The sequence below is a fragment of the Bubalus bubalis genome, chromosome 10 (genome assembly GCF_019923935.1).
Source record: "Bubalus bubalis isolate 160015118507 breed Murrah chromosome 10, NDDB_SH_1, whole genome shotgun sequence".
NCBI classification, from domain to species: Eukaryota; Metazoa; Chordata; class Mammalia; order Artiodactyla; family Bovidae; genus Bubalus; species Bubalus bubalis.
The window spans coordinates 78,714,976-78,736,725 of NC_059166.1; the positions used below are offsets into that span (position 1 = coordinate 78,714,976).

The following is a 21,750-nucleotide window of genomic DNA, read 5'->3' on the forward strand; positions in this document are numbered from 1 at the left end:
TTCTCTTAGCAAATTATTTTTCTAATGTTTTTCCTATTTTTTCCTTCTCACCCTTAGATTGAAAAAGAAAAAGCAAGCCAAACAAAATGCAGAGACAGCCTCAGCTATGGCTGCAAGGACTCATTCTGGAAAAGAAGATTCTAGTAAAGTCATTTTAGAGCAAGACAAGTGCAACATTGCTGTGCAAGAGGAGTACATTACTGATGAGAAAAAGAAGAGAAAAAGTAATCAGTTAAAGGAGATCAGGCGTACAGAACTAAAGAGATATTATAGTATTGGTGAGTATTGGTGGCAACTCTGCAGTATTTTCATATTAAAACTGTAGTAATTTTTTAAAAGATGATAATTTGTTACTGGTAATAGTATACCATATGATAGTAGTGTAGTGTTAGTTGTTCAGTTGTGTCTGAGTCTTTGTGACCCCATGGATTGTAGCCCGCCAGGCTCCTCTGTCCATGGCATTCTCCAGGCAAGAATACTGGAGTGGGTTGCTGTTCCCTTCTCCAGGGTGTCTTCCCAACCCAGGGATCAAACCTGGGTCTCCTGCATTGCAGGCAGTTTCTTTACCATCTGAGCTACCAGGGAAGCCCATATAATATTATAATATGCTATATAATAATAATGAGAGTGAGAGGTGGAACTTGAGGACTTTAATATTTGTTACTCTTGCATATGCGCGCTGTCATGTCTGACTCTTTGTAACCCATGGACTGCAGCCCACCAAGCTTCTCTGTCCATGGGATTTCCCAGGCAAATATACTGGCGTGAGTTGCCATTTCCTTCACTAAGGGATCTTCCCGACTCAGGGATCTCACCTACATCTTCTGAGGCTCCTGCATTGAGCCAGGTGGGAAGCCTGATACAATAGTAACAGTTTATTGAGCAGCTTCTATGTGCTGCCAGGCCTTGTTTTATTGATAAAATCTTATATAAAGAGAAGTACAGTTAAATAAGATTGATGTGTCTTATTTAATCTTATCTTCCAGCATCTAACACAGTGCCCAGCACATAGTGTCTGCTCATAAATATTTATTAAATAATGGTCACGTACCCTGTATGAGAAGTATTTTTCTTAATGTTTATAGACATATCCATAGAAGTCTTGGTAGAAATGCCTGCACAGTTTGGTATCAGCTAGGCAATAGGAAATGGAGGAGACATGGCCTGGCATCCTTAGATTAAAAAAAACAAAAGACCATGACGATGATGACTTGGAAGATGTAGTTAAGAGGCCTCTTAAGATGCATCCAGTGTCATACAGCGTCTGAAGATGATCGTTGCATCTGTAGTCATGTTAGCACCAGTGACTTGTCTAGTGTGATGGAGGTCATACTCCTGTTTTGCTTTACCACTCTTCTCATGCCTCCTGATCCTGTCACAGGCAGGATCTGAAGTATGTTCAGAGGTCTCTTGCATTGCAGGCAGATTCTTTGCCATCTAAGCCATCAGGGAAACCCCCTAAAGAAAGAGAACCAGGAAATGAAACTTGATGTGACACAGATTACGGTGTACTGAAGATTGCAAGGCTCAGAAGACTAAGGAGGTCTCTAAGAATGAACTGCAGTTCAGTATATGAAACCTGGGCTGGTAGCAGGCACTTGGTCCACAGGGCCCCAGACTTGGTCCCAGTTAATGCCAGTTACCGGGGGACAGATCTGGTCTGTGTGTTTAATATAACTTTCTACTAGTTCTCATCAAAGATACAGGTGGGCTGCCATTGGGATGGTTATAAGTGAGGTTTTGCTGACATTGCTCCTACAAAGGCACAAGCTTCCTGCTACAGGTACCTGCCTGCTTTTAATCTGAAGCCATCCAGCATTTTATAAAAAGCTGTAACTGTAAACGTGTGATTAATAAACTCCCTCTTAAAATTTTCAGTGTTGAGTATTATCTCAAAAAGAGAAACAGGGGTAAGCAAAATGGCTGCTCACGTCTTTTACAGTGTACACATTGGACATTTGAAAATGTGTGGTTTTTACAGTCACACAGTTTAAAACACTCTCTTCTCATCCTACTTTAAATGCTGGTGCTTACAAAGTATTTTAAAATTGAGACATTTTGCTCCGTAGAGTTTCCCTGAAGGAAGCTGACAGAGTCCTTTCCATCGCGATTTCTCTTTTCATGATGCTCTACTAACTTCAGCTGATGTATGGCTAGCTTTTTAACATGCTGCACTCTGTTGTGTGTGTCGCACTTTGAAACAATACTGTTCACTCTGTTGTTGTTGTTCAGTTGTTAAGTTATGTCCAACTCTTTGTTATGCCATGAACTGCAGCACACCAGGCTTCCCTGGCCATCACCAACTCCCGGAGTTTACTCAAACTCTTGTCCATTGAGTCAGTGATGCCATCCAACCATCGTATCCTCTGTTGCCCCCTTCTCCTCCTGCTCTCAATTTTTCCCAGCTTCAGGGTCTTTTCCAGTGAGTTGGCTCTTCGCATCAGGTGGCCAAAGAATTGCAGCTTCAGCTTCAGCATCAGTCCTTCCATTGAATATTCAGGGTTGATTTCCTTTAGGATTGACTGGTTTGATATCCTTGCAGTCAAAGGGCCTCTCAAGAGTCTTCTCCAACACCACAGATCGAAAGTATCAATTCTTTGGTACTCAGCCGTTTTTATATAAGTCCCACTCTCACATCCATACATGACCACTTGAAAAACCATAGCTTTGACTAGATGGACCTTTGTCAGCAAAGTGATGTCTCTGCTTTTTAATACTGTCTAGATTTGTCATAGCTTTTCTTCCAAGAAGCAAGCATCTTTAAATTTCGGGGCTGCAGTCACTGTCTGCAGTGATTTTGGAGCCCAAGAAAAGAAAGTCTGTCACTGTTTCCTTATTTATTTGCCATGAAGTGATGGGACCAGATGCCATCATCTTAGTTTTTTGAATATTGTGTTTTAAGCCAGCTTTTTCACTTTGACCTTCATTACGAGACTCTTTAGTACCGTTCACTCTACTCTTTACTTAATTTTTTAAAATTTTATTTATATTTTAATTGAAGGTTAATTGCTTTACAGAATTTTGTTGTCTTCTGTCAAACATAAACATGAATCAGCTATAGGTCCACATACTTAATTCTTATTAGACTTCACCAGCTGCCACAGTCATCATTTCTTCCAGGAACCCCACTCTTTCCCTGGACAGGTTAAATTTCCCTTCTGTATTATCATCATGGGTTTACTTACCTTCTTTCCTGTTTGTAGACTGGTGTGAATTAGACCCGGTATTAGCTTTGTTAGTATCTGCTTCACATGTGCTCTTTAAATGTGCATTGAGTGGATAAATTATACACAAATTAATGAATACTGTGATTGTTTGGACTTTCATGAAAATTCTGGAAGGATATAGGCAACAAAAAAATAGTTGACTCAGAATTATCCTGTGATTTTATTTGGTGACAATAACTAAAGAGATGCCATTATAACTTTTCATCTTCTTTCGAGAATGGCACTAATAACTGGTTTGGAGGTTTCAGGCATTTCCTTAGGAGAACCCAGTGCTTACAGAACACTAGGTTGCCCACTGAGTCCCAGGGTTCCTTGTCTTTTCCACATCTTACTCTGCCTGTGTTGGCAGGTTTGCTTGATGTCACGGGGTGGACCTGGCATATTCCCTGGATTTCCACCCAGAAATGTTGTCTTGTACCACTAGGTGGAGCTTAGACTCAAGTCAAAAGTAATTTCGGTTTAAGTTCTTTTGATGGCACCAGTCCGGGGAGGAGCGATGCTAAAATGGGAGGATCTTGTAAGCCAGATTTGTTGTTGTTGTTTAGGTGCTAAGTCGTGTCCACCTCTTTGCGACCCCATGGACTGTGACCCGCCAACCTCCTCTGTCCATGGGATTTCCCAGGCAAAGAATACTGGAGGGGGTTGCCATTTCCTTCTCCAGGGGATCTTCCCAACCCGGAGATGGAATCTGCATCTCCTGCAGTGGAAGGCAGATTCTTTACCGCTGAACCACCATGAAAGCCCTAGCCACATTAAGGATTTGGATTTTATCCTGTATCTGTGGAAGCCATTGAGGGAACTCTGTAACTCTCTGTTCTAAGAGGATAAATCTAAGGACAGTGGGTGGAAGTGAGCCTGAAGGCAGGTTGGAGACCGGGGCAGAGGAGAAACAGAACCCTATGAAAGGTTGTTGTTGAATCACATGAAGACACCGGGATTCTTGGCCCCCGGAGGAGAAGAATTCAATCCGGGGCCAGAGACAAGGCTTGATCGCTCAGAGCTTTTGTGTAATAAAGTTTTATTAAAGTATAAAGGAGATAGAGAAAGCTTCTGACATAGGCATCAGAAGCAGACAGAAAGAGTACCCGCTTGCTAGTGTTAACAATGAAGTTATATACTCTCCAATGAATCCAAAAAATGTCTGGAGGTTGTAAAGACCTCCTATAATTTACATTTTAAGATAACAGAATTAGCCAGAAGGTTTAATCCAGAGACTGTCCTCAGGCAGGATGCATTATTGTTATATAATCCTAAGGAATGTAGAGAAGGAAAAAAAAGTTTGTCCCTTCTTCCTCCTTGAGAATTCCAGACCCCTCTCTCCTTGAGGACCCCTAGACTCCTTATCAACCTGCCTAGGAACTGACTCTCTCACCTAGGGAGAGAAGTTGCTCCTAGAAACAGCATTATTTGGTATGGTGTGTGAAGGAGAAAAGGGACAGAGTCAAGAATTGGCAAACTTGAAAACTCAAGAAGGAAAACAGTGAATATGTGTTTGGAGATATTTTAGAGGTACCAAGTAGGTTTGTCTAGAGGGGCCTGAATTTCAGGCGAAAGGCCTGGAAATTGCTACTTCAAGGTGTAAGGTGACTACATATAAAAGACGCAATCCAGGGAAAACAGAAAGTCGAAACAAAAAGTTAATGGATGACAAATGACAATGAGTTTATAGAAAAACAGACTAGGAGGATCTGTAAAGGTAGGCTGATTTTTGTTTTCTCTGGGTACAGAAATTACAAAAGAGTTTTGTTTTCTTCATTTTTTTCTACATCACACAGTTTAAAGTTATTTTTAATACCAATCAGAAAATTATAGCGAACTGAATAATATAACAGAGCAAACCCAAGGGCTTTAGAAAAAGAAGATTAGACAAATGTAAAGTTCTATCATCAATATAAAATAATTACTTCCTGTTGGCATCGGTTTCCACATCTATAATATTACCTACTTGATTTAAGGAAGCATATTTTGACAAAATAATATTTTTAGCTCTTTAGATTTATCTGTGCCTCATGTAAGCCTTGGATAGCAATTCCTTACTCCTACCACTTAGAAGAACACAAGAGCTAAGATGCTGATAGAAGATGTTATGGAAAGACTGAATCACGAGAATTGCCTGTAACAAAATGATAACCACCCCCAAAAATGCTTTGTTTTTGAGGAGGGGAAATAGGAGTAATTTCCTTGAGGCAGATGGCATCAGATAAATCGAGATCTAGCACCTACTGTGGCACTGGGCACATGGTAAGCATCCCACCAAAAGCTTCTGACATAAGTGAACTCAATTCTTCTGTGCCTGCCCTGGTATTTACTGATAGAGCTCCTTATTCAGTTATTCTATGTATTTATATAAACCCTTAAGGAATTGTTTGATTACAGTATATTTTCTACAGTTTTATATTTTAATAATATGTTAACATATTTTTCAAAATTTGCTGTTATAGTTAAATTTGGCACAAATAGTAGTAATGTTTACATATGTTTCAAAAGATGTTTGGTCCATATCACAGTATCAAAATATATTGAGTGGCATGAATTAAATATATCTCAAAATTCTCTTATATTAAAGGAATACATTATTCCTTCACATTAGAAGAGTATACATCTTTGCTTCTATGGAAGTGAAGATAGGAATGGGAATTTTATAAATGTGTCTCAGTGGGAAGTTCTTCAAACTGAAACATAGATATACAGATGTAAGACCTAAAAGAGAAAAGTTTTATAAATATGGGAGGCAAGACTAAATTGGAATAAAATAAATCACTGTGTTTTTGTAGTATGTTTATGTAAAAGATTAGTAAGAATCCTGAATGGTAAAGTAGATATTTTAAGAGAATTAGGAGGTGATTTTGACAAACAGAAAGCACTTAGGTATGAGTCTGGTTAGTTTTGTGCTTATAGCAATAAAGATTTATTTAGAGAAAACCTCTGCAGTATAAAGAATGAATTTAGCTTTTCAACAATAAATCTGTAAAGTCTAAAGCATTTCAAATTGTAACTTTCCCTCCTGAGTTCAAAAGAAACTTAACAAGAGTAAAAGAAATGAAATTCTCCACTTTTCCTTTGTTAAACATTTTTGGGGTTTGCCACACAATACAAGTAAGCAACTACTGAATTATTTCTCAGGATGGCAACCCTAAGACTTTTCCTCATACAGATTATTTTTCCTTGGGGTATTTTTTAACCATACATGTGAAGATTTCCCATCTGTCATTTATTATTGTTTTACTTTGAAAGTTCAGAAAGCCAAAGCTGTGCTATTTTGATAAGTTAATTCCTACACATAAAACTAGGTCAAACCACAGACATACAGTAGCATTACTCTTCTGTTCAAAAATAATGTTCATTCTAGTACTTCAGAGTTCAAATTAAAGGGTTAAAATGGACTTTGATGTGAAAGGAGGCTATCAAGACCCTAATTCATAATTTTTAAAAATCAAGCAGGATACTTGAGGGACTTAGGGTATAACATAAATTGAAATGATTAAGGTGGAAATAACTGGGCCTGTGCTTCTTGGGGCCATTAAGGAAATCGAACTAATGTTTAAAGTGAAGTCTTCTCATGAAAGCCTAGGTGGTGAACAGGTCCAATCTGACGAGTGCCCCGGAAGAGTGCTTTCATGAGCGGAAACTTACAGTTTAGTTCAGTTCAGTCACTCAGTCGTGTCCAACTCTTTGTGACCCCATGAACCAAAGCACGCCAGGCCTCCCTGTCCAACTCCCGGAGTTTACCCAAACTTATGACTATCGAGTCAGTGATGCCATCCAGCCATCTCATCCTCTGTCATCCCCTTCTCCTCCTGCCTTCAATCTTTCCCAACATCAGGGTCTTTTCAAATGAGTCAGCTCTTTGCATCAGGTGGCCAAAGTATTGGAGTTTCAGCTTCAACATCAGTCCTTCCAATGAACACCCAGGGCTGATATCCTTTAGGATTGACTGGTTGGATCTCCTTGCAGTCCAAGGGACTCTTGAGTCAAGAGTCTTCTCCTACACCACAGTTCAAAAGCATCAATTCTTCAGCGCTCAGCTTTCTTCACAGTCCAACTCTCACATCCATACGTGACCCCTGGAAAAACCATAGCCTTGACTAAACGGACCTTTGTTAGCAAAATAATGTCTCTGCTTTTTAATATGCTGTCTACGTTGGTCATAACTTTCCTTCCAAGGAGTAAGCATCTTTTAATTTCATGGCTGCAGTCACCATCTGCAGTGATTTTAGAGCCCCCCAAAATAAAGTCAGCCACTATTTCCTCATCTATTTGCCGTGAAGTGATGGGACCAGATGCCATGATCTTCGTTTTCTGAATATTGAGCTTTAAGCCAACTTTTTCACTCTCCTCTTTCACTTTCATCAAGAGGCTCTTTAATTCTTCTTCACTTTCTGCCATAAGGGTGAAAGTGACCTGCATATCTGAGGTTATTGATATTTCTCCCGGCAGTCTTGATTCCAGCTTGTGCTTCATCCAGTCCAGTGTTTCTCATGATGTACTCTGCATAGAACTTAAATAAGCAGGGTGACAATATACAGCCTTGACGTATTCCTTTCCCGATTTGGAACCAGTCTGTTGTTCCATGTCTAGTTCTAACTGTTGTTTCCTGACCTGCATACAGATTTCTCAAGAGGCAGGTCAAGTGGTCTGGTATCCCCATCTCTTTCAGAATTTTCCACAGTTTATTGTGATCCACACAGTCCAAGGCTTTGGCACACTCAATAAAGCAAAAGTAGATGTTTTTCTGGAACTCTCTTGCTTTTTCCATGATCCAGCGGATGTTGGCAATTTGATCTCTGGTTCCTCTGCCTTTTCTAAAATCAGCTTGAACATCTGGAAGTTTGCGGTTCACGTATTGCTGAAGCCTGGCTTGGAGAGTTTTGAGCATTACTTTACTAGCGTGTGAGTTGAGTGCAATTGTGCGGTAGTTTGAACATTCTTTGGCATTGCCTTTCTTTGGGATTGGAATGAAAACACCTTTTCCAGTCCTGTGGCCACTGCTGAGTTTTCCAAATATGTTGACATATTGAGTGCAGCACTTTCACAGCATCCTCTTTTAGGATTTGAAATAGCTCAACTGGAATTCCATCACCTCCACTAGCTTTGTTTGTAATGATACTTCGTAAGGCCCACTTGACTTCACATTCCAAGATGTCAGGCTCTAGGTGAGTGATCACACGATCGTGATTATCTGGGTCGTGAAGATCTTTTTTGTATAGTTCTTCTGTGTATTCTTGCCACCTCTTCATAATATCTTCTGCTTCTGTTAGGTCCATACCATTTCTGTCCGTTATTGTGCCCGTCTTTGCATGAAATGTTCCCTTGGTATCTCTAATTTTATTGACGAGATCTCTAGTGTTTCCTATTCTATTGTTTTCCTCTATTTCTTTGCAGAAGAGCTTGTTATATTTAAGCAGAAATACTGGGAAAACTGCACTTAAACTGTTGCCAATGTTTGCAGGTTATGGATTAATGGTATAAATAAATAGGCGAAAAAATAAAAACCTTAACAAAATGTTCCCTTCAAAGGAGCAAAGAGGAGAGGCACAGACTTCTCCACAGCAACAAACAGCAGAGGAATTAAACTTCTTCAGAATTGTGAAGTGAAAGTTGTTTTCCAGGTTCAAAGATAACAACATCCTCAGACATACTAAGGTCTCAGGAAACAGACCTTTTGTGTCATACCTTTCTTAAAATAAAGTTACTGTGCGGGAATGATGTTCTTTTCTGAGACGCATGTCGAAATGTAGTCCTCAAGAATGAAAAAGTCATTGTATAAAAGGATTGTTGGTGGTCAGTATTGTAACTAATTAAACATAAAATTTAAAAATACATAATAATCATTGTAAATGTGGCTTTAAATATGACTATAAAAAAGCATCACCATTCTTTTTTCTAGCTTTATTGAGATATAATTGACATAAAATTGTGTAGGTTAATGTATACAGTATGTTGATATATGGATATATTGCAAAATGATTACCACCCTGGCATTAGCTAATGCCTTCATTTGGTTCCATAATTACCATCTCTTTTGTGTGGTGGGAACATCTAAGATCCACTCTCTTAGCAACTTTTAAGTATAACGTACAGTATTATTAACTGTGATCAGCACGCTGTTCACTAGATCCTCAGAACCTATTTGTCCTATCATATCCCTGGAAGTTTGTACCATGATCAGCGTCTCCCTGTTTTCCCCCGCCCTACCAGTTCCTGGTAATCTGGCTGAGTTTTGCTCAAGGGAAACTCCTTCCTTTTCCTCTCGCAACTCCAGCCCTCCCACTAAAACAGTGTATTATAACCCGTTCTAGTCACTGAGCAAACCAGCTGTGTCTGACAGAACCTGCTGTACTCTGAGTTCAAGTTGAGATTCTAGTCCTTTTATGATCATGATGCTGTGCATCATGCAAATCTTGTTTCCTGCTCAGTCATTGAGTGATATCCACTTTGTATTATGAGAAATCTCATTGTTGGTCAAACACTCAAATGTGGTTTGGGCTGAGAGAAGGACAGCAGTTCAGACTCAACAGGGTTAGTGATTTTTCAGTCGGAGTGATTTTGAAAAATCAAATTAGAACTGACCTGGGGAGTTTGCAAGGGGAAAAATACTGACAGGAGGAATGTGATTGGGTCTTTTTTGGAAGGCAGTCTGGTCACTTTTATGAGGAGTTTTACTTTGGCACACTCTTTGACCCAACAATTCTTTTTACACAAGCTTACCCTAAGGAAATGATCGTGTGCGTCGATAGATTTGACCACAGAGACTATCACTGCATTGTTTAAAATAGTGGGAAAATTAAGATAACATCAATGACTTAACATGGAATACTATGTGTCATTTTTTAATGATGAAGAAAAACAGTTGAAGACGTGGGAAATTTTCACAAAATACTGTTACAGTGGAAAGGCAGGTTGGCAATAGGGTATAGATTATGATTCCATTTTTGTTTAAAAGAAGGAGAGCTGCTGAAAGTACATTTACCAGAAATCAGATGTTTCTGTCTGAACCAGGGTAAAATGGGTGATTGGTTATTTTCTTCTTTTGTTCCACTGTATTTTCAAATGACCACAGATAGTTTTGATTCATATAGAATTGTTTTTCACATTTCCTAAAATTTCTCCTAAGGCTGAAATTTACTCAATTAAGGCCTTGATCTATTTATACAAAAGGAAAAAAGGACATTTTGAGAAATTTTTTTTCAGAGGGTGGGAAAGAAGGTGGGAAGGTGAGGAGAAGCAGCATCAGACATGAGGAAGAGCAGAAAGAATGTTTTGGGTGAGTGTCTCCTGTGGGCTAGATGCTTTTTTTCATTATTTAATTTTCTAATCATCATGATCTACTGCAGGCAGTAGTAGCCTGTTTTGTAAATGAGAAAATCTAGAAGCTGAAAAACTTTCAGAAGGTCCCACTGCGCCTCTGCATGAAGCCAGGTTCAAGCCCAGCTCTGTGGTACCGAAGCCCGAATGAAGCCTCCCTCATCTTTCTTGCTTTCCCCCCAATCTACTGTGAGAGAAAAATAAGGCAAGATTTAAATAATATTTTCATGTCTTCTCCCCTGCCCTAAGAACATTGTTCTATCTTAGGGAGGAATAAAAAGGTGACTATGCCTGGAATTTCCTTTTTCCCTGAGCTGTAATGAATGTGATGATAAGGTTGAAAGTTCTCACTTAATTACCTGATCCAGTCACACACGTAGTTACATTCAGAACACTCACTGACTTTACAACTAAATCAAATGCGGAGAGAAATAACTGGTTCCTCCGAGTCAGAGTGAGACTCGTTCGTTTATGCCACAGCATCGTGTTGGTGGTGTCGTGGTGAATCTTCATTCATTCTGCATACGGGTGAGGGCGTGATCAGAGCGGAGGGTGGTACTGGGCTCTGAAGTAGAGGGTTCTGTGAGAGACAGCTCCTCCTCTGCGCTTCTTCCAGCCTAGGTTTTACTTCAGCGTGACTCATTTTAATCAAGGACTGTAGTGCTTCTGATACGCTTGAAGGAAGGTAAATAACACCTACTGAAGACATTTCCCTTTGTGTCAACAGAGGATGAAACATGGTGTTCACACCGAGTACAGAGTTCCTCCTCACATTCCCACCCTCTCCAGGCTCTTTATGGCATGGCTATCTAAAACTTTATTAATGGTTTATGATCAGGTATTCCAGAAATTACCCTTAGAATGCTAAACAACAATACTGAATATTTTAATTGCACTCTTGACTGAGGCAGGCTAGTGATACAGAAAGTGTGTATCATCAATAGAGAAAATATGATATCTTTAAGCAAAGACAAGTCCTATGTTTTCTTCAAGAATATTTATGACTTGACATTTTACTGTTAAATCTTTGATCCATCATCTGCTTTGACCTCAGAGCGATATGGTTTTATCTCCAAACATTAGCTAGTGCTCACCATTATCATTTAATAGTAGTCTGTAAGGTTTCCTGAGCCCTTTCTTTGCACTTTGTGGAGTGCTTTACCAGATTGAATTGCCTTATCTAATCCTTACGGTAACTCTCTGGGAGAGTCCATTTGGCATTCCCATTTTACACCTTGAGAAACCGACGTAAGTCCCATGTCCAAGGTCACGCAGTGAGGCAGGGACAGACAAGAATTCATTCTGTGTGCCTGGCGCCGGAGCTTCCACTATAACACGAAGGTAGACATTTATGTGAAAACTGAGCCTTTTCTTACTGGTTTTAAAGGTACCTTTATTTTACATGCAATTCTTTCAATACCAGGCTTCCCTGGTAGCTCAGATGGTAAAGAATGTGCCTGCAGTGCAGGAGACCCAGGTTCAATCCTTGGGTTGGGAAGATCCTCTGGAGAAGGAAATGGCACCCCAGTCCAGTATTCTTGCCTGGGAAATCCCATGGACCGAGGAGCCTGGCGGGCTGAGGTCCATGGGGTCTCAAAGAGTCGGACACGACTAAGCGACTTAACACACACACTTTCAATACAGCTCTGACATTTGGTTGTTTCACTACAATGTTTTAATTGCTGTGGCTTTATAATCATGTGTTTTAACATGATACGGTATTGTTGTTGTTTAGTCTCTCAGTTGTGTCAGACTCTTCTTGACCCCATGGACTGCAGCACACCAGGCTTCCCTGTCCTTCACTATCTCCTGGAGTTTCCTCAAACTCATGTCCACTGAGTCGATGAAGCCATCCAACCATCTAATCCTCTGTTACTCCCTTCTCCTCCTGCCTTCAATTCCCAGCATCAGGGTCTTTTCCAGTGAGTCAGCTCTTCGCATCAGGTGGCCAAAGTATTGGAGCTTCAGCTTCAGCATCAGTCTTTACAATGAATATTCAGGGCTGATTTCCTTTAGGATGATATAGTATACCTATCCTCATTTCTCTTTCAAAAATAATTTTGGATAATCTTCTGTATTATGCTTCTAGTCTTATATATTTATGCCTAGTTGTCAATATTTCCCTTCTAAGAAATTTTGTTTTAAATTTTTACCTAAATTGCATATAATTTAAAAGTTAATTTGAAGAGAAAGATATTTATAAGAATGATATTTCCTATTAGGAACATTATATGTACTGCCCTTTATTCAAGCTTCTGTTTATATACTTCAGAGAACCTTTAAAACTTTCTTTATATGTCTCTTGTCATTGTCTGGCTATATTTATTCCTAGATATTTTCTAGTTTGATACCATCATGTCTGGGACTTTTCCAAATAGTTTCTATTACAAGTGTAAAAGACTGTTACATCTGGTCACCTTACTGAACAATTTTACCATTTCTGAATTTTTAAAAATTTATTTAGACCGTGCCGGGTCTTAGTTGCCACGTGGGCTTTTCTCTAGTTACAGCGAGTGGGAGCCACTCTCAGTTGCGGTGAGTGGGCTTCTCATTGCAGTGACTTCTCGTTGCAGAGCGAGGGCTCAGTAGTTGTGGTTCCCAGACTCTAGAGCACAGTGGTTGTGGTTCCCAGGCTCTAGGAGAAGGCAATGGCAACCCACTCCAGTACTCTTGCCTGGAAAATCCCATGGACGGAGGAGCCTGGTGGGCTGCAGTCCATGGGGTCGCTAGGAGTTGGACACGACTGAGCGACTTCACTCTCACTTTTCACTTTCATGCATTGGAGAAGGAAATGTTAACCCACTCCAGTGTTCTTGCCTGGAGAATCCCAGGGACGGGGGAGCCTGGTGGGCTGCCGTCTCTGGGGTTGCATAGAGTCGGACACGACTGAAGGGACTTAGCAGCAGCAGCAGAGAGCAGTGGTTGTGGTTCCCGGGCTCTAGAGCGCAGAAGTTGTGGCGCAGGGGCCTAGTTGCTCTGCAGCATGTGGGATCTTCCTGGATCAGGGATCCAGCCCAGGTCCTCTGCATTGGCAGGTGGATTCTTTACCACTGAGCCACCAGTGGATGTTTTTATGATGTTGGCTCTATAGGTAGATAACTTATCTGCTAATAATCAAATTTTCACTTCTTTCTTTTCAGTGTTTAAAACTTTTTTATGTGTTGCTTTGAATGGGGATTCCAGGAAAAAAAAAAGTTGAGTATAAACCGATAGTAGGAGTTCCTGTATGTATTTTGGTTAGTGTTTTACTTTTTATATTTGCTTTTGATTTCTGCTACAAGAATGCTTCTCAGTTTACTCAGGTATGACTCAGGAGGGTTTCGAATAGGGCTTCTGGTGCTTAATTTCTAGAGACCATTGGGGAACCAGCGGGTGCCTGGTGTTCATTCTGCACAGGTGTTGCCTTTCAGGGTTCTGAAAGGGGACCTCCAGTAAAGGGCAGGGATTCCCTCTTCTCGGATTTCCAGGCTGTCTCCTTATATTTGAAGTGTTTCTGTTTTCATCTCCACTACAAAGTTTATTCTATGCCTGTTGATACTTGTGGTTTAGCCTTGCATCACATTATGTTAGCCTCTTTGTTGTAATTTAGTGGGCTGGAAGATACTCTGCTCAGAAGCATAAAAGCTATGCTGGAAGTGCTCTCAGGCACTTATCTTCACAGAACAACAGGAAAAAGAAGAGTGGATGGGGTTTGTACAGTGCCAGTGGGTGTCTCTCCCACTGCAGGCCCTGGAGTCCTCTGTAAGGCTGGGGTGGGGGCCTCACCCGGGTGTTAGTTCAGGCTGCATTTAGGTAATTAACAAGCCACTGCAGTCCTGAATGATGTCATGAAGTCATTCCCTTTTCATTCTTATGGGGAAATTGCTTTTGGTGTATATAACCTTTAGGGTTTCATTGCTTTTTCAGAAGCCTATTTCTAATGAATGTCACAGAGTAAACATTCTTCATCATGTTAAGGGAATTCGCTCCTATTCTTAATTTTCTAACAGTTGGATTTTTTAAAATGTTATATTTAAAAAAATATATAATAATGGCTATTTAATTTCATCAGATGGTTTTTTTGGTCATGTACTGAAGTGATCAGATAAGGCTTTTCTCCTTTAAACAATTTATAATCATCTATCGCATTAATGCTATATCATTCTCATATTTTTATATTCAAACTTTAACGTTATTAATGTTCCTGTTGTTGTTCAGTCACCAAGTCGTGTCTGACTCTTCAAGACCCCATGGACTGCAGCACACCAGGCTTCCCTGTCCTGCACTATCTGCCAGAGTTTGCCTAAGTTCATGCCCATTGAGTCAGTGATGCCATCCAACCATCTCATCCTCTGTTGCCCTCTTCTCCTTCTGTCTTCAGTTTTTCCCAGCATCAGGGTCTTTTCCAGTGAGTCAGCTCTTTGCATCAGGTGGCCAAAGTATGGGAGCTTCAGCTTCAGTGTCAGTTCTTCCAGTGAGTATTCAGGGTTGATTTCCTCTAAGATTGACTGGTTTAGTCTCCTTGCTGTCCAAGGTAGTATTTGTTAAACACTATGCCAGGCTCTGAGATAAACTGTGCCCATTATCTCATTTAATCTTTTGAGCAACATTGTGAGATGTCCATTTTACAGATAAGGAAATGGAGGTACAAAGATTTTAAGTGACTTGTTCAACATTGCATAGCTATGAGGGTTGATTGGTGAAGCCAGCTCGTTTTGACTCCAAAACCAAATTGTAATCAGAAAAAATGTGCTGCGATTCATGGGGTCGCAAAGAGTCGGACACGACTGAGCGACTGAACTGAACATAAGGGAAATGGTACATGACCTGTCTGATTAGTATCAAATTGTGCCATCTCTTTCCAGTCTGGGGCTGTGTCTGTCATTGGAAACAGCTTTTCCTGTTTACGTATCAGGATGCCCTTTTCTTAGAAAGCTCTAGAGAGACACCGGAGAAGGAAATGGCAACCCACTCCAGTATTGTTGGCCTGGAGAATCTCATGGACAGAGGAACCTGGCAGGCTACAGTCCATGGGGTTGCAAGAGTCAGACACAACTGAGCGGCTAAACTACCATGAGACAGGCATCAACAATTACCGCTGCACTGATCTGCCTCTTTTGGATGTCATGGAAACCATCCTTCCTCTTTGGACAAGTGTGTAGTGAGTCCTGTGCCGTCAGCCTCACGTCCCCCATTCAGATGGTCTTGTGATAATGTTGCAAGGAAGGAAGAGAACTGATCAAGAGGAGTATGGGAAGAAGGGACACAGAGTAAGTGGAAGGCTAGAGCAAATTTGATCCTGATAAAATTTGAAAACCTGGTAATTTTCAACATTCTATTTGTGCTTGTTCAGACACAATTGAAGCCACTTAGCAGCAGAAGCAGATAGTTAATAAGAGGAAAAACAAAGCTACATACTGTCTTTTCTGTCTTTCTTCTATCCTTGTAGAGCTTATGGAACCAAGAGCCAGGGAATTCACCAGTGTCTTTTGTTTCGGTTTTCAAGGACAGTAATGGATAATGTTCACTGTCCTGACTTCACTTAGTCTCCAGTGGTCTGTGCCTGGAGCCACATGCCCACGTTTCAAGGTCATGGATAGTATCTCATTTTTGCTGGATTTTTTTCAAAACCAAAACACATAACCAGAGCTGCATTCCTTAAGTCCCTCTACCCTTTCTCCCTCCCCCAACCCCAGCACACTCACGTACCTGGGTTACTACTTGAATCATCAAAAATTCCCTTTTGGGATCTGAACTTCTTTTGTCTTTTCCTGTAAGACTGTTCTCCATCTCTGGTAGGCAGAATAATGTCCCTCACCCCTTCACAGAAGGTGTCCGTGTCCTAATTCCTGAAACCTGTTAGGTTACACGCAGAGGTGAATTCAAGTTGTGGATGGAATTAAGGTTGCTAATCAGCTGACCTGAAGGAGAGCATCCTGGATTATCTAGGTGGGCCCAGTGTGGACACCAGAGTGCTGAAGAGTGAGAGGAGGCTGGCAGGAGAAACTGGAGAAACAGCAGTGTGAGAGCACTCAGCTTGATGTTGCTGGCTCTGCCGACTGAGGGAGGGACCTTGAAGCCAGGAAGGCGGGCTTGTTCCGAGATGAACAAGCAAGGAAGCCAGTCTTCCCCTCAAGCCTCTAGAAAAGAGCTGCCCGCCGACACCCTGAATTTTGCCCAGCGAGACCCCATGTCAGACTTGAAATGTATAGAGCTATAAGATCGTAAGTTGGTGTCTGTTTAAAATTCGGAACCACTCGACTTGTGGTAATGTCTTACAGTAGCAGCAGATACATCGTGTCATTCTCCTAACATGGGTGGCCCTGATGGAGGGGGTTTGTTTATTCCTTCCATGGTCTGTCACCTTGGTGTTGAGACCCAGCCCTCAGGGAAACCCTTACTGATTCTTCCTGTTGCTTCTTTTAGTATTTATATCTTTGAAACCTCATCTTGGCCGCAATAGCTCTTCCAAATTTCACAGCCCCTTAAGCCCCCAGTCCTGTCTTCAAACTCCTTACGTTTCAGCAGCTGACCTTTTCCCTACTTTTCTGAAAGGGTCAGCACATCTGTCCTGAGACCCCTTCCCTATTCACCGCAGGACCTCTGTGACCTCCCAGTTACTCGTTTCCAGGTTTCCATCTCCATCCTCAGGGTAACATTTGACAGTGTCAGAATAACCCTCCTTTAATTTGGTTTCTGTGCTTTTGTGACATAATGCTCATTTTCCCTTCTTCTCAACCTTTCCCACCTCCTCAATCAGCCACATTTCTTTTTACCTCCCCTGCCCCCTCTTCCAAATCTCAGGCTTCTGTAGGTTCTGTTCTCAAGCCTCAGGTTTTTTCTTAAAATGTATCCCCTTGGCCATGATAAGTTTCCTTTACATCCAGCCTTCCTGCCTTTCCAGGCCCTGGACTTTCTCTTGAACATCAACTTCTGTTAGCCCCAGTGCATGGAGAGAGAAAGGAGTCTTTCAACAAACATTATCTAGGATGTCCTCAGATGCCGGAGCCAGTAGCCGTGTGTTCCAGACACCCCTGGCCCTCCTGTGGGCAGGGAAGGGATGAGGAGGCAGGACCTGTGGCCAGGGCATCAGGTCAACGCTGATTCCCCCATTGCCCATTTCAACCCTTCTACGATTTATGAGGAAACAAGACCATTTAGGCAAAAGGGCCTGTGTTTCCTTCTTCCAGGGTTTTGTTCAGTACACTTATTGGACTGGGAAAAACCATCTCTGAAAACTTTTCAGAGGTGGGGCAAACAGGAGGTACCGTTGCTTTCCTCTGAATGGCTTCTGAGGACCACTTGGCCAGTGTTCTCCTCTGGCAGTAGATACTTCTAAATCATTTGCTTTTGTAAGCAGGGGGAGGATTTGAATTTGGGCAGGTGTAACAGATCTGAGGCAGAAGGGGAAGGGAGTGGCAGAGGATGTGATGCTTGGATGGCATCACCGACTCAATGGACATGGATCTGAGCAAACTCTGGGAGAGGGTGAAGGATAGGGTAGCCTGGCGTGCTGCAGGCCACAGGGTCGCAAAAAGTCAGACATGAGTTAGCGACTGAACAACAGAAAGGTCTAAGGAGGCCTGAAGCTCGAAACAGGGATGTCAGGTATCATTGGGAGATGACTGCATCCTTGCGGATGGCCCTGAGTCCTCATCTGAAATGCTGGCAGCAGAGCCCCTCCTGAGACCTGGCAGAGAAGTTCTCTGCCCAGGCAGTCCAGGGCTCTGCCCCACTCTCCCCAGTGCTCCGTGGACCATGTGCTGCAGAACTTGTGGAGGCAATGTATCCAAGACTTCACTTACTGAGAGGAACAGCTAGCCATCTTGAAAACTTACTGCAAAAAAATATTTAAGAAGCAGTATGACTATGTGGATCACAACAAACTGTGGAAAATTCTTAAAGAGATGGGAGTACCAGACCACCTGACCTGCCTCTTGAGAAATCTGTATGGAGGTCAGGAGGCAAAAGTTAGGATTGGACATGGAACAACAGACTGGTTCCAAATCGGGAAAGGAGTACATCATGGCTGTATATCGTCACCCTGCTTATTTAACTTATATGCAGAGTACATCATGAGAAACGCTGGGCTGGAGGAAGCACAAGCTGGAATCAAGATTGCTAGGAGAAATATCAGTAACCTCAGATATGCAGATGACACCATGCTTATGGAAGAAAGCGAAGAAGAACTGAAGAGCCTCTTAATGAAAGTGAAATAGGAGAGTGAAAAAGTTGGCTTAAAGCTCAACATTCAGAAAACTAAGACCTTGGCATCTGGTCCCATCACTTCATGGCAAATAGGGAAACAGTGGAAACAGTGGCTGACTTTATTTATTTATTTATTTTTTGGTTCCAAAATCACTGCAGATGGTGACTGCAGCCATGAAATTAAAAGACGTTTGTTCCTTAGAAGAAAAGTTATGACCAACCTAGACAGCATATTAAAAAGCAGAGCCATTATTTTGCCAACAAAGGTCTGTGTATTCAAGACTATGGTTTTTCCAGTGGTCATGTACGGATGTGAGAGTTGGACTATAAAGAAAGCTGAGCGCCAAAGAATTAATGCTTTTGAACTGTGGTGCTGGAGAAGGCTCTTTAGAGTCCCTTGAACTGCAAAGAGATACAAGCAGTCCATCCTAAAGGAAATCAGTCCTGTGTGTTCACTGGAAGGACTGATGCTGAAGCTGAAACTCCAATACTTTGGCCACCTGATGCGAAGAGCTGACTCATTTGAAAAGACCCTGATGCTGGGAGGGATTGGGGGCAGGAGGAGAAGGGGACGACAGAGGATGAGATGGCTGGATGGCATACCGACTCAATGGACATGAGTTTGAGTAAACTCCTGGAGTTGGTGATGGACAGGGAGGCCTGGCGTACTGCAGTCCATGAGATCGCAAAGAATTGGACACGAATGAGGAACTGAACTGAACTGAGGAATCCTTACCTTGGGCTATAATCATATGAAGACAGATTGGGTCCTTAGAACATGTCAGTTACTTCTCAGCTTTCTGTATTCAGTCAACTGTAAAACCTAATGTTTGGTCTGTGGCTTTGGTTCTGATGATGTTCCTGGTATGATGTTCTATCGGTGAAAACATTGCCCATATTCAAACTCATCAGGCCCGTTGATTTATATTGGTAAATTTCATGCAAGCATGTGTAATGGGTATCGCACTAGGGCACACGACATTCAAAGATGGATACATCATGGTCCTCGCCTCGAATATTTAAAAATCTTAGACTCTGAAGGAAAGGTTGTTTTTTTTTTTTTTCTTCTAAGTATATTATTACTGTGTTTGCTGTTTTTCTGGCCTATCCACCTGTGTGGAAGAAAAGTAATTTTTGTACTAAATCAGTAATACATAGTCAAGTTTATCTTGAAAAGTTCAGCCAGCACCTGGTTTTCTTTGGCAGCTGAATAATATGAAACCTCTCATGATTTTCTGGCATACAATGGGACCCCCACTGGGACCAGAGATGACTATGTACAGCCTGTGGAAGGGCATGAGCTGAAGCTGCCACAGATGGAAAGAAGCAGCAGATTAGGCTCTAGAAATAGGAAGCACCTACAGAAGGATATGAAGAGACTGTGCTGAAAGCAGGAGGACCTAAAGAGACAGCTGTTTATGGTGGCAAAGAAAAGGGCAGGAATGTGGGGCAGAGAGTGGAACTAAGATATTAAAAGGAATGAATACCATGCAGATGATGAGAGTTTTAAAATACTCTCTTTGATTTTTCACTAGACTGTATGGAACCTCCAGATACTCCTCCTACAGAATCTGGAGATCTGAAGTCAATAGAGTCTCATCTTACTGAAATAATTTAGATGTGATCGATCACCTAAAGGAAGAGAAATTTTTTTTTTTTTAATAATCTAGAAGATTTTTGGGCTTCCCTGGTGGCTCAGATAGTAAAGAATATACCTGCAGTGCGGGAGACCTGCGTTTGATCCCTGGGTTGGGAAGATCCCCTGGAGGAGGGCATGGCAAGCCACTGCCATATTCTTGCCGGGAGAATTCCATGGACAGAGGAGCCTAGCTCCTATATAGACCCTATAGTCCATGGGGTCACAAAGAGTCGGACACAACTGAGTGAATAAGCTTATAATAGATTTTCAGAGTGTCTCTGGTTCTACAAAGGACTAGAAAAGGACTCTAATAGCAATCTATTTTCTTTCTCTTGGTTCTTAATTTTAAATAATATAAAGGAATTTCTTAAAAGGCAGAGAAATCCCATGTACATTGACTATCGTCACATTCCTGTGTTCTCTTCCATCCTCATCCAGCTCATCCGTGTTTGTTAGGTAGTTGAAATGATACTGTTGGTCTGCACGTGGGTGTGGGGGGCTGTAGGGTCTCAGACGGAGAGGTCCTCATCTCCCCCTCCTGTTTCTCTCCCCCTCCACTCTGTTCTACTGTGTTCAGTCTGTGTGGGCTTGTGTTTGTGTGTAGCCTCAAAAACTGCGTCTAGCTGTCAGAAGGCTCTTTGAAGAGATCAGAGCTGTAATTCATGGATTCCCTCAGCCATCCCAGCAGAAGTCAGAAATAGAGATGGAATTTCTTGGAAAGATCTGTAAATGAGCCTTTTGTCTAATAGACAGGAGACCCTCCAAGTTCTTGAATGTTATACCAGCAGGAACATTGCCACCTTGGACTGAGGGGAATGGAAAGAAGATAAAATGAAATAAGACTGATTGACTCCTCAAATTCTATAAACAGAGAACTGAAAGAAGATGAAGTAAGACTGATCAACTCCCCAAATTCTATAGGCAAGGAACAGGTTGATAAAACTGTTCAACCACAGGGACTTCCCTGGTGGTCCAGTGGCTAAGACTCCACGCTCCCAATGCTGGGGACCCAGGTCAGGGAACTAGATCCCGCATGTCACAACTAAGACCAGGTACAGCCAAATAAATAAATAAAAGTATATTTTTAAAAAATGTGTATAGTTTTGTGTGCAGCTGTTTTTAGTATACATAATGGTACCACTCTGTACATACCATTCTGTTTCTCTCTAAACATGTTTTGGTGTATGCTTCTGGTGTGTTATGCCCTGGGATTCTAGGCAGTACTTAGATATGTTTTGCTTACCCTCCTGCTCCCCACTGCCACAGATAACTCTGTTCTATGCACCCTCCAGCAGGTCACTCACTTTCTGATATCTCCTGGGAGAGGATATGTATTTGTGGGTCAATTTGCTGAGTCGTACTGGTGGCTCAGTGGTAATGAATCCACCTGCC

The 21,750-nt window shown here is 41.7% G+C and overlaps 1 protein-coding gene across 5 annotated transcripts in view; it reads left to right on the forward strand.

The window, feature by feature from the left end:
• NCOA7 (nuclear receptor coactivator 7) overlaps positions 1-21,750 on the forward strand; it is a 159,023-nt gene that overhangs the window by 77,444 nt on the left and 59,829 nt on the right. For all 5 annotated transcript variants that reach the window (XM_006042573.4, XM_006042574.4, XM_006042572.4 and 2 more), the window contains one exon: positions 58-278. In XM_006042573.4, the coding sequence (XP_006042635.4) occupies positions 58-278 (221 nt within the window). The remainder of the gene's footprint in view (positions 1-57; positions 279-21,750) is intronic.